At 41.2% G+C, this 14,466-nt stretch overlaps 1 protein-coding gene across 3 annotated transcripts in view; it reads left to right on the top strand.

Annotated features, from left to right (window-relative positions):
• Positions 1 to 12,845, top strand: part of LOC591477 (protein PRRC2C) — a 33,668-nt gene extending 20,823 nt beyond the window's left edge. For 2 of the 3 annotated variants that reach the window (XM_030984465.1, XM_030984474.1), the window contains 8 exons: positions 165 to 370; positions 910 to 1,075; positions 1,616 to 1,764; positions 2,202 to 2,469; positions 3,092 to 3,364; positions 3,839 to 4,026; positions 6,284 to 7,852; positions 8,401 to 12,845. In XM_030984465.1, coding sequence (XP_030840325.1) covers positions 165 to 370; positions 910 to 1,075; positions 1,616 to 1,764; positions 2,202 to 2,469; positions 3,092 to 3,364; positions 3,839 to 4,026; positions 6,284 to 7,852; positions 8,401 to 10,059 — 4,478 coding nt within the window. In that variant the 3' untranslated portion in view covers positions 10,060 to 12,845. The remainder of the gene's footprint in view (positions 1 to 164; positions 371 to 909; positions 1,076 to 1,615; positions 1,765 to 2,201; positions 2,470 to 3,091; positions 3,365 to 3,838; positions 4,027 to 6,283; positions 7,853 to 8,400) is intronic. The other variant, XM_030984470.1, reaches the window with a different exon arrangement.
• The last annotated feature ends 1,621 nt before the right edge of the window (positions 12,846 to 14,466 follow it).

Here is a 14,466-nt window from a genome sequence, read left to right as displayed (position 1 = left end):
ATGATTAAATTGTGTCAGATCTTTGTTTTTCTTTTAATAGTTCAAGGGCTGACCATTTCCTATGTTTGCTCAAAAGTCAACTAATTTGGGGTTTGGAAGAGTCTCCTGATTATGATATCGTAGAAGGATTCACCATCTTGGTAATCTCTTTGCTTTGTTTCTAGATCGAAGAGACAAGGGATACCGGAATGGTCGTGACAACCGTGGCCCAAGCTCGAGGGGAGGACGTGGACGAGGTGGGGAGAGGAAGTCCGACAACGGCCCTTTTGTGAAGCGCGGTGCAGGACAGCAGAGAGGGAGCTCGGAACAGAACCATTCTGATGTCTACAGAATGGATACAATAATCTATGATGATCAGAGATCTGTTAATGTAAGTTTTGCTTGTACTTGCTGGAGGAATATTGGATTATACATTTTTTTTTCAGTACAGGGCCCTTCCTTATAATGTTTGTAATCATCAAATAAACATCTCTGCTTGAAAGAATTTTGAATGAAATATTGCAGGTATCCTTTACAAAAGACAACAGTCCGATGTCTTGTAGTATCATAACATCTCTAATTGTCTGCAAGTTGCAGTTACTTTGAAAAGGATGCTGCACGATGCAGATCAGGGCCCCGTCTTACAAACAGTTGATATGAATCGCACCTTATTTACGATTGATATCAATCGCAACTATGTACATAAGAGATAGGAGACTGCACACTTGCGACTTACAATTGATTTGGATCAATCAAAAAAAAATTGTAAGTTCTCTGTAATGAAGACGTCTATCCATCACCCTATGTTTGAGCAGTTCATGAAAAATTGTTTTAAAAAAACCAATCTGTTAACAAAAAAAAATCTGTTTTCTTAGAAATGTAATACCTAATCAAGTTGATGATATGAATTATAATCTCTACATCGTACAGAATGCTCTCAATGCTTGCATGCATCCTAAGAAAGCTACCATGCCGATGGGGAAGCCTCTGGATAGTACGACCCCAGTCAGCCTGCCTGTCTCAAGGGAAAAGACCAAAATCATCACTGACAAGAGGATAGACGTTCTTGCTACCTATGACATTAACACCAATTATGGTAAGTGATCAAGCTTTGATGAATTGAAAAGTATTGCATTGGTTTGTAAATAAGGCTAGGAAGTGTTTCCCCAAGCACCGACCGTCTAGAGACCCTGTTTTATAAGGATCATGGTTATGCTGATTGATCCAATGTATATTATACAGTAGGCTTGCGGTTGCACCATGTGAGAGAGAGAGGGGGGGGGGGGAGAATTGGGGTGACCTGGAAAGGACTCTCTGTAATCTTTCTTTCTTGAGTGTGTGTAGTGTGTGTAGTCCCGAAAAGGACTGTTGATTATCTTTCTTAACTTATAGTTCTAAGGAGAACTATAGCACCGGTTGGAGAGGGTGGGTAGTAGGAGTGGTTCGATGATTCGAACAGGTTGACTATCCGAGAGTCCTGCAAGGTCACTAGACAGGTGGTTAAGAAAAAGGGGATCATGGGGGACCAATGGTCACCGCTTTGGCATTGTTTGCTATATAGAGGGCGCAAGTAGCTACAAGTAGTGCAGTCCCGCTTTAGATGTATGAATATTTCCTATCATGTTTGTCTTTCCAGGTGTTGTCGTGGTAGACGATGTCCCTGAAGTGATAGTGGAGAACCCAGATGAGCTTCTGACCCCGGATGCAGGATTTCAACCAGTGCTCTCAAGAAAACAGAAAGCGGCTGAATACGAGAGGAAAAAGATGGAGACACTCTCATCAGAGGTAATTTTAATTTGTTTACGCTTTTATTCACAATATATATTTAAAAAGGAGAAAGATATTTAAAAAGAAAGGCGTTGGTGACTAAAGTCAGTTCTCGATTGCCATTATAACAAATAACAACAACAATGCACATTTCTCTTAGTATAGGCTGTTCAAGGGAAATTCAACCTTTAGAGCTAACCACTTTCAAGAAAAGCAGAAAAATTTGAGAAGTGGACTGGTGAAAAGTTGAATAAAAATCGAACAAAAATGAGAAAACTATAATTTTGTGAGAGTTGTAATCACTGAAAGTATGGGTTCTTCAAAATGAGTGAATCAGTAATTCTTCTGTGATGTAGTGGTGGACAACTTTGATTAGATAGATGATTCTAGTTACCTTGACCCCTATTTTTAGTCATTAAATGAATTCAATACCCAACCATTCTTCATCCTGATAGATTGGAAAGAAAGCCAAACTGGGCACCCCTATGAAGACACGCCACGCCAACCAGAAGCTTCCACCTAGGATGCGAGGGCCGGTTGCATCCAAGGAGAACATGAAGGATCCAGCCTCGGTGACGCCCATCGGCACAGGACCCAGGACAGGTACCCTGAACAAAGCACCTGGTAGCAGGCCTTTGAGCACAGAAGGCATCCCTCCATTGATGGGAAGCCCTGTATCTGCTGTGGGTTTACATATGGCCCCAACACATTCTCTTAGGAAAGGTGAGTATTTGAGATAGCTCTCGTCTTGTAATATGAATTTAAAGGGGATGTAGCATGGCAAATACTGGCTAACGCCATCTACGGCATCTTTGGGCAACTGCACGTAAACGAATGGACTTGATTAGCGCTGTTGTTTGCGACACAGAGCGAAAGTTCTCCTCACCCTTCGGTTTTGCGTATGTTGCACGCACATGAATACTGCGGCCCTGTTGTCTGTAGTCGTATTATACCCAATTGGCCCCCGAGTCAGGCCATGACAAAGACACATAATCTCGTCATGCTTCACCCCTTTTAAATCAGATTATGGCTAATGGGGTCATGTTAGAGCTTTAAAGATGAAGGATTTATTAAAAAGGTATGATTTTGGTATAATATCAATTCAAAAAAGAACTGAGCTTATGTTTGTTTTGAGCTTATTGTTCAGGAATAAACTAGATCAAAGTCTACCTTTATTAGTACAAACGTGTTAAGCTTTGATTCTGAAATGCTATTAAATAAATTATATGCAATTTACTTTGGCTTGTTGTGATTGCAACCCCTCCCCAACATGAAAATCTCACTTTTGATAGTGATTGATCGTGTGTGTGGACTAATGAACCTATGTTTTGGGTTTATTCTATAGTTGGTGGTTTTGGTGCAGCGCCGGCACCCCCTCCACCACCCAGCAACGCATGGGAGAAGCCTCCATTGTTATCTGGTCCTCAACCACCAGCAGCAGCAGGACCAGGTACCCAACCTTCTATGCCTGCTGTACCAAAGGCTGGTGTAGCTGCTCCTGCTGCAGTCCAGCAGCAGGGCAAGCCCGAGTCGTCCAACGATCAGCATGATAGCGGTGTGGAACTCAACAGTGATCATCATACATCCAATCCACCGTCACAAAGGAGCTCTCCCAATGGTAAGTTTTTATTTGATTTGATTTATTGGTTTCTGCATCTTTTTTTTTCGTCATACATTTTCATGAACATAATATGGTTTGATACAATATTCTCGAAAGCGGACTAACTTTAGTCCATGGATTAATCCACCCACTAAGTATGGATTGCCAAGTGTCCATATGAATATATTTTTGAATAATTTGAGATGTTCCTAAATTACCATAAAATAATTATATCATAGTTATATTGTTGTTTATTAAATATGTTATTACATTTTGTTTTAATTTATTGACAGATTAAATTATTCAAAAACATATTCATATGGACACTTGGCATTCTATACTTAGTCGGGTGATTAAACCATGGACTAAAGTTAGTCCGTTTTCAAGACTACCACCCATTGTGTTGTTGTTGTGATGTAGCTCTGGTGTCAGAGTTCAAGTTTGCTTTTGGTCAGCAGTCTAACCATTCTCCCTTGACCTCCTCCTAACTAGACTGGTCGACAGACCTCGCACCGCCCTCTTCACGTCTCCCCGCCCAGGGCTTACAGAGCGTGGCCGAGGGATCGACCCACGGCCAGTCGTATGCGTCCAGTGGTGGTAGGATGGACAAGACTGCTCCGACACAAGGCGAGGATGCTGCAATGAGGAAACTTACAGTGGATATGGCTCAGCCTTCTGGGGTAGGTTCAAATGTCCTTGTTACTGGATAATGATGTTTTAATTTTTTTTTTTTAATTTCATGTTATTTTTTCATTTGATTGTAAGATGCCTCTGCCTCAGCCCAGAATGGCTGCTAGCTCAGGGTGAAATTTACCCAATTCTGCAGTCTTGTCCTGTATACAGTAGGCTTGAGTCGGTACGGTCGATCACACCGGGACCCGACCGTTGCCGTCGGGTCCCGGTTTCGTTTTTTGAGAACCGACGCTCCGAAAAAAATAACGAAATATGAAAGAAATTGCAGTTTTGCACACCACTAAAATCAATCCACCTAAAAACTTAAGTATTTAATGGTTACCATAATCATATTCTAGCTCATCCTGAATCAATCCGAACTGCTGATAAGTGATATAAATATGGGTTGCAAGTCAGTTCGCCCGGCCCATGGGGTTGTTGTTGCCAGCTGCTAGCTAGCTACTGTACTGGCCGGGTCTCTCGGCAGGATTAATAAATCAGGTTGAAAGAAACATTAATGTTTGAATAATTAAACGGCTTTCTAAAAAGTACTTCTTTACAACATACCGATCTAATAATTTTTAAAAGACAAAAATATATATTTTTTCTTTGATTTTGAACACCGCATGCTTCTTTTAAAAGCTGAAAATTACTTGGTAATCACAAGAAGTTTCGATACGTTGCAAGGCAAGTTTAGACTAGTCTTGGAAAAATGCGCAGTGCTCCTCGTTAGCTGTAATGCGTGCCAGAACAAACCCAAACAAAGACGTGATCGTAACGAGAAAAAATCATTAAAAACTACGAGAGCACAATTGGAAAGACAACTACTCAAAATTATCGTAAGCAGATACATAACTTGGAGGAAGAAAACAATAGTTGTCCAAGAACAGACACATAAATAGTGATATTTAAGGAGTTACTATAGGTACAATCATTATCGGAAGGGCCTGCTGCAATATCTGAATTATACACGTGTTTAAATTGAACACGAGGCTATACGAGGCAAATACCGTCCTCTACGGTAAAAAGCAGTATAACAAAGGATTCGAGTATTTGCAGCAGGCTCCTTGCGATAAAAATGTACCCAGTTACTCCTCGATTATCACAATTTCTGTGACATTTCTTGGGCGATTATTGAATTCTATGTCCAAGTTATCTATCTGATTATGGTAATTTTGAGCAGTAGTTGTCTTTCCAATTGTGCTCTCGTAGTTTTTAATGATTTTTTTCTCGTTACGATCACGTCTTTGTTTGGGTTCGTTCTGGCACGCATTACAGCTATTTACGAGGAGCACTGCGCATTTTTCTGAGACTAGTCTGAACTTGCCTTGCAACGGCTATCCGTATCGAAACTCTTGATTACCAAGTAATTTTCAGCTTTAAAAAAAAAGCATGCGATGTTTAAAATAAGAGATAAATATTTATTTTGTCTTTAAAATATTATATGATCGGTATATTGTACAGAAGAAATTTTTAGAAAGCCGTTATATTATTATAACATTCATATTTTTTGACCAGATTTATTCAACCTGCATAAATCAAAATGGCGGCTCGAATGTTGTCTTTCCATTTCTGCCCCAGTTTTTTTACTTTTAGAGGCACGGAAATGGCACTAAACATCGCCAATCATGGATGAAAATAATGTCAAATGGAATAATATACCGATCTGAGCCGAGGTAGGCATGTGTTTATTAATTTGATTGATAAAAAAGGTCACTTTTAAGGGACATACTGATGATATGCGCTTTTTATAGAGGCAAGTGACAAATCCTGCGAGCTGATTTCGGGACACCGGGTCCCGATCGGTACAAGGCCGTCGGGACCCGGTTTATGAAAATCCCGACATGACTCAGGCCTAGTATACAGTATTTGAGAAGATATTATCAGAATCTCCAATGTTGTGATTGAAATCAAGATGTTGAGGCTAGGTATGGTGGTGGTTCAATGTTTAATATTAGTGTAGGTCTGAACCCCAAAATTTACTCAATGATCAGTTCCATTAATGCATTTCAACCAGAAGAGAACTGGGCCCGTTGCATATATCTTACCTTTGATGGTAACTTTGCAATCAATGGCAACTACCATGGTAACAGGGCTCAACAGCCAATCAAAATCAAGGTTTCCATGGTAGTTACCATTGATGGCAAAGTTACCATCAGTGGTAAGTTTTGTGCAATTGGGCCCTGGTTTGATAAAGGACTTAACATTATTTGTAGACATTGTATCAGACACTCATGTGTACTGTTTTGTTGGTTCTCCTTACAGGTGATTGGTCCAAATGGTCTTATGAGTCAGAATGGACAAGCTCTTGGCAGCCCTGGAGGACGCCCAGGACAGTCCAGCTTGATCCAATCATCACAAGACCAGAACAGAAGTAACGTCCAATCCCCTACCTCCACTGCTGCTACCGACGAGCTCAACATGAAGATAGAACGTGCAAGGAACCTGTGGGACGCTGACGAGAGCGCTCCTCCTGCTCCTCAGCCGACCCTCGGTGAAGCCAATCTCTCATCGCAAGGCTTGGTCTCAATGACCGCATCAACGGCCAGTGATCAGCATCAGCAGCATATCCAGAGAGCTGAAGCTAACCGGGATATGAATACTAGAAGTGATATTGGTGCCGGTCAGTTGAGTCATTCTGCAGCTAGCATCTTACCTGCGAGCGGAGCGTCGGGAATCACATTTGGAAGCTTTCCGACGAGCGATGTTGATATGGTAGAGAATGATGTCCCGACATCGGCGTCCTTCACTGCCTCGCTGAATGCTAATATGAATGCAAACATGGGTGGAGATGATATGGAGATGACTGTCCCAAGCAGCAGAACATTTGCCCAGTTTTCGAGTGCGAGCGCAGAGGTGGAATCTCCTCAAGAGATCTTCACTTCGGCAGGATACCCGAACAAAGGAATGTCTCTTTACACGAGCACAAGTGCTTTCCCGGCTGCCACCTTTCCCTCGTCCATCTTGGATCACCCTGCTTACAATCCAAAGCACATTGGTGGGGAACAGCAAGCAAGACTTCACCAACATCAGCAGCAACAACAACAGCAGCAGCAACAGCATCAACAGCAGCAACAACAACAACAACAACAACAGCAGCAACAACAACAGCAGCAGCAACAACATCAGCAGCAGCAACAACAACAACAACATCAGCAGCAGCAGCAACAACAACAGCAACAGCAGCAGGCCTATACATCCTCAGTGCTCCTGGCTCAGCCCTACAATATGGGGAATTCACTGAGCAGTGGTCTGGCAGGGAGTGCTGTGGGAATACCCGGTGGAGGAATCGGCAGCACCAACTCCCAGTCACTTCTCTCTCATGGGACGTCGGGCCAGTACTCATTCCAGGGCCCCGACACCTCGCGCCTTCTCCAGGGCACTCCAGCATTCCTCACTCCAGTTTCATTCCAAGGCACCCTCCTGCAGCCCCAGTCCGCCGGCAACTTACCGTTCGGCTTGAGCCAGACTGCCGGCATGGCTCCGTCGTCCCCTGCTCCCGGTGCCCCATCACAGCAGCAGTCCTACCCACAGGCCGCTACGGGATTCCTACCCGCCCAAGCTTCTCAACCAGCCCCGCCTACGGGTCTCCATACCAACTTTGGTCCCATCCTGTCGGTGAGCCTCTCCCAGAACCAGGTGCCCAGTCATTCCTACGTGAACCTCAGCTCACCGTCGTACACGAGACCAGGCCATGATCTGGGTCTGACCGCTAGCCATACGAGCTCCGTCATCATGAAGCCACAGGCGACCATGGGAGGCCTCACCAAGACTGTTTCTAGTGTTCCTTTTGGAACTGTATCCGGAGGGCAGCAATCACACTTGTATACTCAGGTATGTCGGTTCACTTTCTTATTGTCAATTCTCTTCCAGTATACTGCAATGGACCTAGACACAGGCAAGTCCTGTTAAAATCAGTTAGAAGAGGACCATGCATAATTTCTTGTGAGATGTAAAACTGTGATATCAAATGAAACATTACTATATGTTGTGTTTTGTTGGCTAGTTGCTAGCTAATAGTAGCATGAGTGGAGCTTTAATTAAGATGTAAATACAATATTTCCTAAAGATATGTGCTCCATTTGGTTTTCCCAAATTAGAAAGAGGATTGCTGGACACCGTTAACTCTCTCAAACTCAAAAATTGTCATCACTTGAATATAATGATAATAATAATACAAAAAATATTTCTAAAGTGCTTAATAAAAAAAAAGTTCCCTTGGCGCTTTACAAACTTAACTACAACTTAAAATACTACAAAATACAAATGCATATCTCATACTGCAAGAGACATTATTTCAATAAATTTACATAGGTTACATAAATAAGACTTGCTCTTTGTATTACTGATAAATTGTTATGTTTCTTGTTTGCTGTCCGCAGCAGAGAGCTACGTCTCAGTTAGGTGCCCAGCAGGCTGGCATGATGACCAACAACACTCTGATAGCTGCAGCCATGCAATCCAACCAAACCCCAGCCAATGCACCAACCCACCATCCAACACACGGCCAGCATGCATCCTTCTTCAGCGGCGGTGCCCAGGGAATAGCCGCTGCAAACTCGCAGGTGGGAAGCACCAACTTCTTCAATACCCTCCAGGGTAGCCGTTCCACCAACCTGCAGGGTTCCGTGCAGGCCATACCCATCCAGATTCCACAGACGACCATATCCTCCCAGTACCCCATCGCCCCTCAGCAGGCTCACCAAGCGTCCCAACCCATCGTTCACCCCATCGGTGCTCCGGTGGGAGGCTACGCTAGTGCCTATGGGGATATCGGGACTCAACCTAAGCACCACGCCAGGAGCATCCCGTCTGGTCTGAGTATGGATAGACAATCCACACCCTCCATACACATGGATCTACCCGTGGATCTGCTGTCTCGCAGTGATTCGTCTGGAAGCAGGAGCAGCAACCTGTCTCAGCATGTAGATGCCAAACCCTTCAGCCCTAATAGGCAGATGGGAAGCGGCATTCCCGCTGCGAGCAACAAGCCGCAGGAGGAAAGATATGGCAATCTTGTATACAGCAACAGAGTGAGCAGCTACAATCCAGCTGATCAAGGCATTGGTAGTAAGCCCCAGAGCTATAGCGCTGCCCCCGTTTCCATTGGTCATTACAGTGTCGAGGATAGGAAATCATACAGTCAGCCCAGGAGCTCGGATGCTCAGCGAATGCTGTTACCTGATGCTGATGCGACAGTGCCTAGTTTACATCCTGCATCTCTGACGTCCTCACTGCCCTACTCGATGACGTCTGCCACGACTGCAGCCAACGCGAGTCAGAAGCCTAATTACTCCCAGACATCCAAAGTAAGTCAACCACCGCCATCTTCATCAGCACCGCAGCAGCAGTCGACACCACCCAAGGGGACTTCGACAAGTTCCACGCCGCCAGCCCAACCTCCTCTGCCTCATCGAGGAGGATTCAACCCTAGGACTGGCTCCAACAACCCCAGGATGCCTCCGCAGATGTTCAACCAGGCCAATCCTCAGATGATGTCCATGATGGGGATGCGTTTCACGATGCCTTTCCCTCAAGGTCCCCCACCACCTCGTGGCGCCCAATTCATGCCACCTCAGCGAATGCCTTCAAGCAGTGCCGGTGTGAATCTGCCAACAGGACCTTCTCCTAACCCTCAACCGATCATCCCACCTGCTCCCAAGACGAGCCAGTCAGCGCCAAAGATACAGAAGCCACAGCTGTCGACCTCCATCTCGCAATCGACTGCACCACCACAGGCTAAGCCTACACCGCAGTCAAAGCAGCCAGGGAAGCAGCAAGCAGCCAGTAGTCAGGGTGGATACCAAGCCAACAAGAATAAGTCCCTGGCAGGGTTACCGGGACCAAGCGCCAAGCTATCCAAAGCTCCCAGCCACTTCACCGGCAGAAGACAACCTGTTGACCTGAAGACTCCTGAAGAAATCAAGGCAGAGCAGAATAAGGAGAGAGCAAAGCTTTTAGCTTCTACCAAGGCATTCTTCGGCAAGACAACGGGCGAGGGTGCAGATTCAAAGGAGAAATCGGACAAAGTGGAAAACTAGACCAAATTGGTGAATTTGAACAGTGATACTGACAGTTCTCAGTTTTTTTGATGAAGAAATGATTTCACGTCCTTCTCAGATTGGAAGGAGGATTCGTGCGAAGTAAAGAACAGAGACATTCAAGTTAGCAGAAAAAGTTCATTTACTGTGAGTATAGACACTGGTTTGGAACAGAATTGAGAGGAAAATGTAGAAAAGAAGAGAGCGTGCAGCCAAGGCACATTGAAAGGAAGCTACAGTAGAAGTGCAAGGTTTTTGTTGGAAAAAGGAAGAGAAATTATGTTACGCCACCAGCATCCTATGCGGGTGATGCTGGGCAACTGAGTCTTATCTGATGATTATTTTACATAGTCAGAGACTGCCTTGCATGGAATGGATGAGATGTTTTTCATAACATTTTTTATATTTGAGCTTCGGTGAGGCTGACACGACTCGCTGGCTCGTTTTTTTTCTGAAGAATTTGAACAGTTGCTGGAAAAAAGGTTATCACTTTAACAAGAATGAATGTTTTGAAGAAACAGATATATTTATAAATGCTGATTTTGAAACTTGTGCTAGAATATTTTAAGGTACATATTTGAGAAGCATTATAAGAGGCATGTTTTGATCGATGCGCATTTATTATTGATTGGGATAAACAAATGCAAGTTGAAATTTATGTTCTTGATTCGGCTGTATGTTATGAGAGATATTTAGAATCGATGATACGTAGCTTGAATAAAATATATGATGCTGAATGGTAGTAGTATCACACATTTAAAGGTCTTGTATTTTTCCTATACCAGCAAAAAGTTACATTTTGACTGATGTTCCTGTGTTCTTCTAGCTTCCATTACATACATTTGGAATAGAAAGATATATATTGAAATAGAAATCCACCGTTACAGTGGTTTAAGTATTGTATATGTTGAATGATGACAGTTCAATTTAGACAATGAATGTGTTTATTTGTTACTCAGAGAGTACAGTATTTGAAGATACAAAACTTCATTTTTATGTAAGTAATTAATAAATTGTGTCATGATTAAATTCCAGAGTGTTTGTAGTTTGACGATATTATGTTGAGTGTTTCATGATGAGATAACATAATTAGGTGACTAAAGTATATACTTTTGAAGTGTTTTCTGTCCGTTTAAACCACTTAGTATTCCATAGCATTCATGAGTGGACATTGTATATATCATTTGACCGGAGTCAGAAGAGCAATAAATCTTATAGATTAACATTGAGTAACGCTCTTCTGGCCGGTAGCCAATGAGACAAAAAATGAATGTAAGCGCTATTAGATGAAGTCGGCTGTTCTTTGATGTACAGAAACAGCCCGTAACCGTTGTATTTTCTTTGTTTGATTATCAGTTTAACTTATCATCAATTTTGTTTTCCTTTGAAAATTTGTTTTTCTATTTTGTAAATACTGGACTCTGATTAAACAGACTATAGTGGAGTTAATGTGTACATATGTTCAATCTTTTTTCTTACTGCATAACTTATTGCACATTGTCGGCAATCAGAAAGAGATAAAACTTTCAATTTTCACTTCATATTTGAAAATACATGTATGTGTCGTCTCTGTCGAATGGGAATTATTTTTGTTCCCTTTGTTTAATCTTTACTAAGATTAAAGGAGGAAAACACAGACAGACGGTGATAATCTGACTGAGATGATGATTTACCGAGCCATGTTAAAGCATACTAACAGCAGGCCTGGATCATGTAGCTCATTACCATGTATGTACATACGTCAAAATCTTTGAACTTGTCACCTCGTTGTTTATACACTTACATGTATTGCTATTTTTATATTTCATTTTCTTTGTTCAAAACAACACTTTTTGTTTTGTATTAATGGGATTTTGCATACACAGTATGTGTTTTTTTTTTTCCAACGAGTTTGATTTGTTCAATCCTACATGCGCTTTGCCAATGGCATTATAAGATGTTGAGGTTATTTAAAGAATACAGCAGAGTTGTCATTATTCATGGTTGTCTCTTGTAAGAGTAGATTGAACAGCAGCGACATATCGTACCGCTCCATCGTTCATATTTGTGATTTCATTACGTTGTGGATTGTTTATGAAGAGTCTAAATCCAGGTATTTATGTTATATTTGAAGTTGTGTAAAGAATTCAAAGGTACTAACACACGTGAAGTGTCAGTAGCAGCGATGCAGTGTGTACCAAATTGGTTTCTCATTGTGCATATATTCAGGTTTTCGTTTGTTTTCTAGTTCGAGAAATGAATTCTAGCACGTTAATTTTTTTTCTTTTCCGTTCCTTTTGCTCATAAACTGTCCCTTGCAATTTGCTTTACATGTGCACGAAGTAGCGAGTGCATCTATCTATGATCATAAACTGCTAGTATTAAGTGAATTTTGATAACTTCTTGTATATTACGGTACATTATCAAAGCAAAGAGACTGCATGTGTATAGTTCAATTCTGATATGATATAGTAGTGATCCCCTCTTGTTTTTTGTTCATTCTTTCTTGTCTCTGTATGTCTATGCCTGTATACCTGCATAGGCTACTCTCTTTCACAAGGTTTTACTATGGAATGATCGCCCGATATGCGCTCTACATTATTACGTCATTGTGGCTTCCAGCGAGTTGGAGCCTCGGTTTAATAATGTGTGGAGCATGTATGTGGGAGAAAAGAACTGTACATATCTTAGTGTGTACGTACCAAAACCTTGTGTGCCTCGATCACACGAGCTTGAGAGAACGTGACAAAACTTATTGAATAAAAAATGCAATTCCTGATTCGTCCAGTATTGGCGTCAAAACAAGATACATTTTGTTACGAGTTTGCTTTATTATTGCGTCTTGTACCGTTCGAAGATATTGATTTGTGTTCAAAAGGCATGAGAAAGTACTAAGTCTGATTGATTGAAATACTTGTGTACCATAAATCACAGAGCATTGTAAAGTACACTTTTATACCTCAGTCGCATAGACGAGACCGATGATAGACCAAACTAAAATGCATGTACGGTATTACATTGACACAGAAATGGCAAGATATTGTTGGGTAATCATTAGGATTGGAATTGGTCTAGCAGTGTGATGGGGGGTATAACCGAGTTTCAAAGTATTATGCTGATAAAGAGATAGAGGAAATGAGAGATGTGTGATAAGATATGTGAGTCAAAGAAATGAGAGAGCAGAGAGGAAAATAAGCAGGAAGTGAAAGATGAGCAGGCTACAGTATGGCAAAATTGAATAAAAGCAGTGAAAGAAAGGAATGTGTATGGTGTTCAAAAAGAAGGGCGAGTTCTGGTAAGAAATGTAAATTAACAGATAATTTGATGAATGCATCCCATCATTCGATAGATTACACCCCCCCCCCCCCCGGTACATTTGCATTGAATTTGGGCCCCCAAAATGGTTCTAATTTTGCATTTGTCATTAAAAAACATTTGTTGAGCCATAAAACAATTATAACCACATGTCACCCTGGTTTGTAAATGATAATTTTGTTTTTCCCAACATTGCTTGCCACCAATTACCAGGACTAAACCAAAATTATAGTTATTTTGTATCATTTTTAACAGGCCATTTATGTGCTTTTCATGATCCTCCCACTTCAGATATCTGTACCGGTATATGTTTGTATTTTGAAGATTATATAATATTGTCTTTTATCTTGAAGTGGAAATAAATGAAATGAAATATCTCTATTCATAGTATTCCCAGCTGGAATGGAGCTCTCATTGTCTCTATAGAGAGCTGAATAACAGATGCTACGTGTATGTCAGCATTATCTCACACCAATAATCTCATAAGACAAGATGATATCAGTTAAAAAAATATTGCACTTTATTTTGTACAAACAATTTACAAGTATACATTTACTTGGAATAAGACAAAAAAAAATAGAAATAAAAAAGAATAGTATTCAAGTTTTAGACATGACAGAAAACATCAAGGCAATTTGTTCACAATAACAACTTTTTTCTAAACACATATAGAATACCAATGTTGAATCATATGGGTCAAAATATATTTGAGTTATTTTCTACATATCCATTGGATGGATAGTAATTCTTTAAAATGTTAATATATTTGAATGCCCCTGTGGATGTATTATAAGCAATAGGAAATTTAGACCCTAAAACGCTTCTGCTTTTGAGAGAAATTGAATATATTACATCACAGAGACATTACCTATTCAACAAATTTGAAGAGTCCAATAGTGATTAAACAACTTTCTCATTTTTTGTCCGAGTTCATTCAAACTGTCACCAGTAGTAGTTAGCTGTCAAGGTTGGATTTCTAATAAAACACTAACTTGTGTCTGATTTTAGAATTTTAAACATTGACTATAATGAGCTGAAATTTGTACACAAATACAAATTTTACACTGTTCAAAGGACTGGCCATATTATATGAATAATTACACATAACCATTA

Source organism: Strongylocentrotus purpuratus, unplaced genomic scaffold, assembly GCF_000002235.5.
Source record: "Strongylocentrotus purpuratus isolate Spur 01 unplaced genomic scaffold, Spur_5.0 spur5_contig_833, whole genome shotgun sequence".
Classification (NCBI taxonomy): Eukaryota; Metazoa; Echinodermata; class Echinoidea; order Camarodonta; family Strongylocentrotidae; genus Strongylocentrotus; species Strongylocentrotus purpuratus.
Note: the sequence above shows the minus strand (reverse complement) of the source record. Positions and strands in the feature narration are given on the sequence as shown.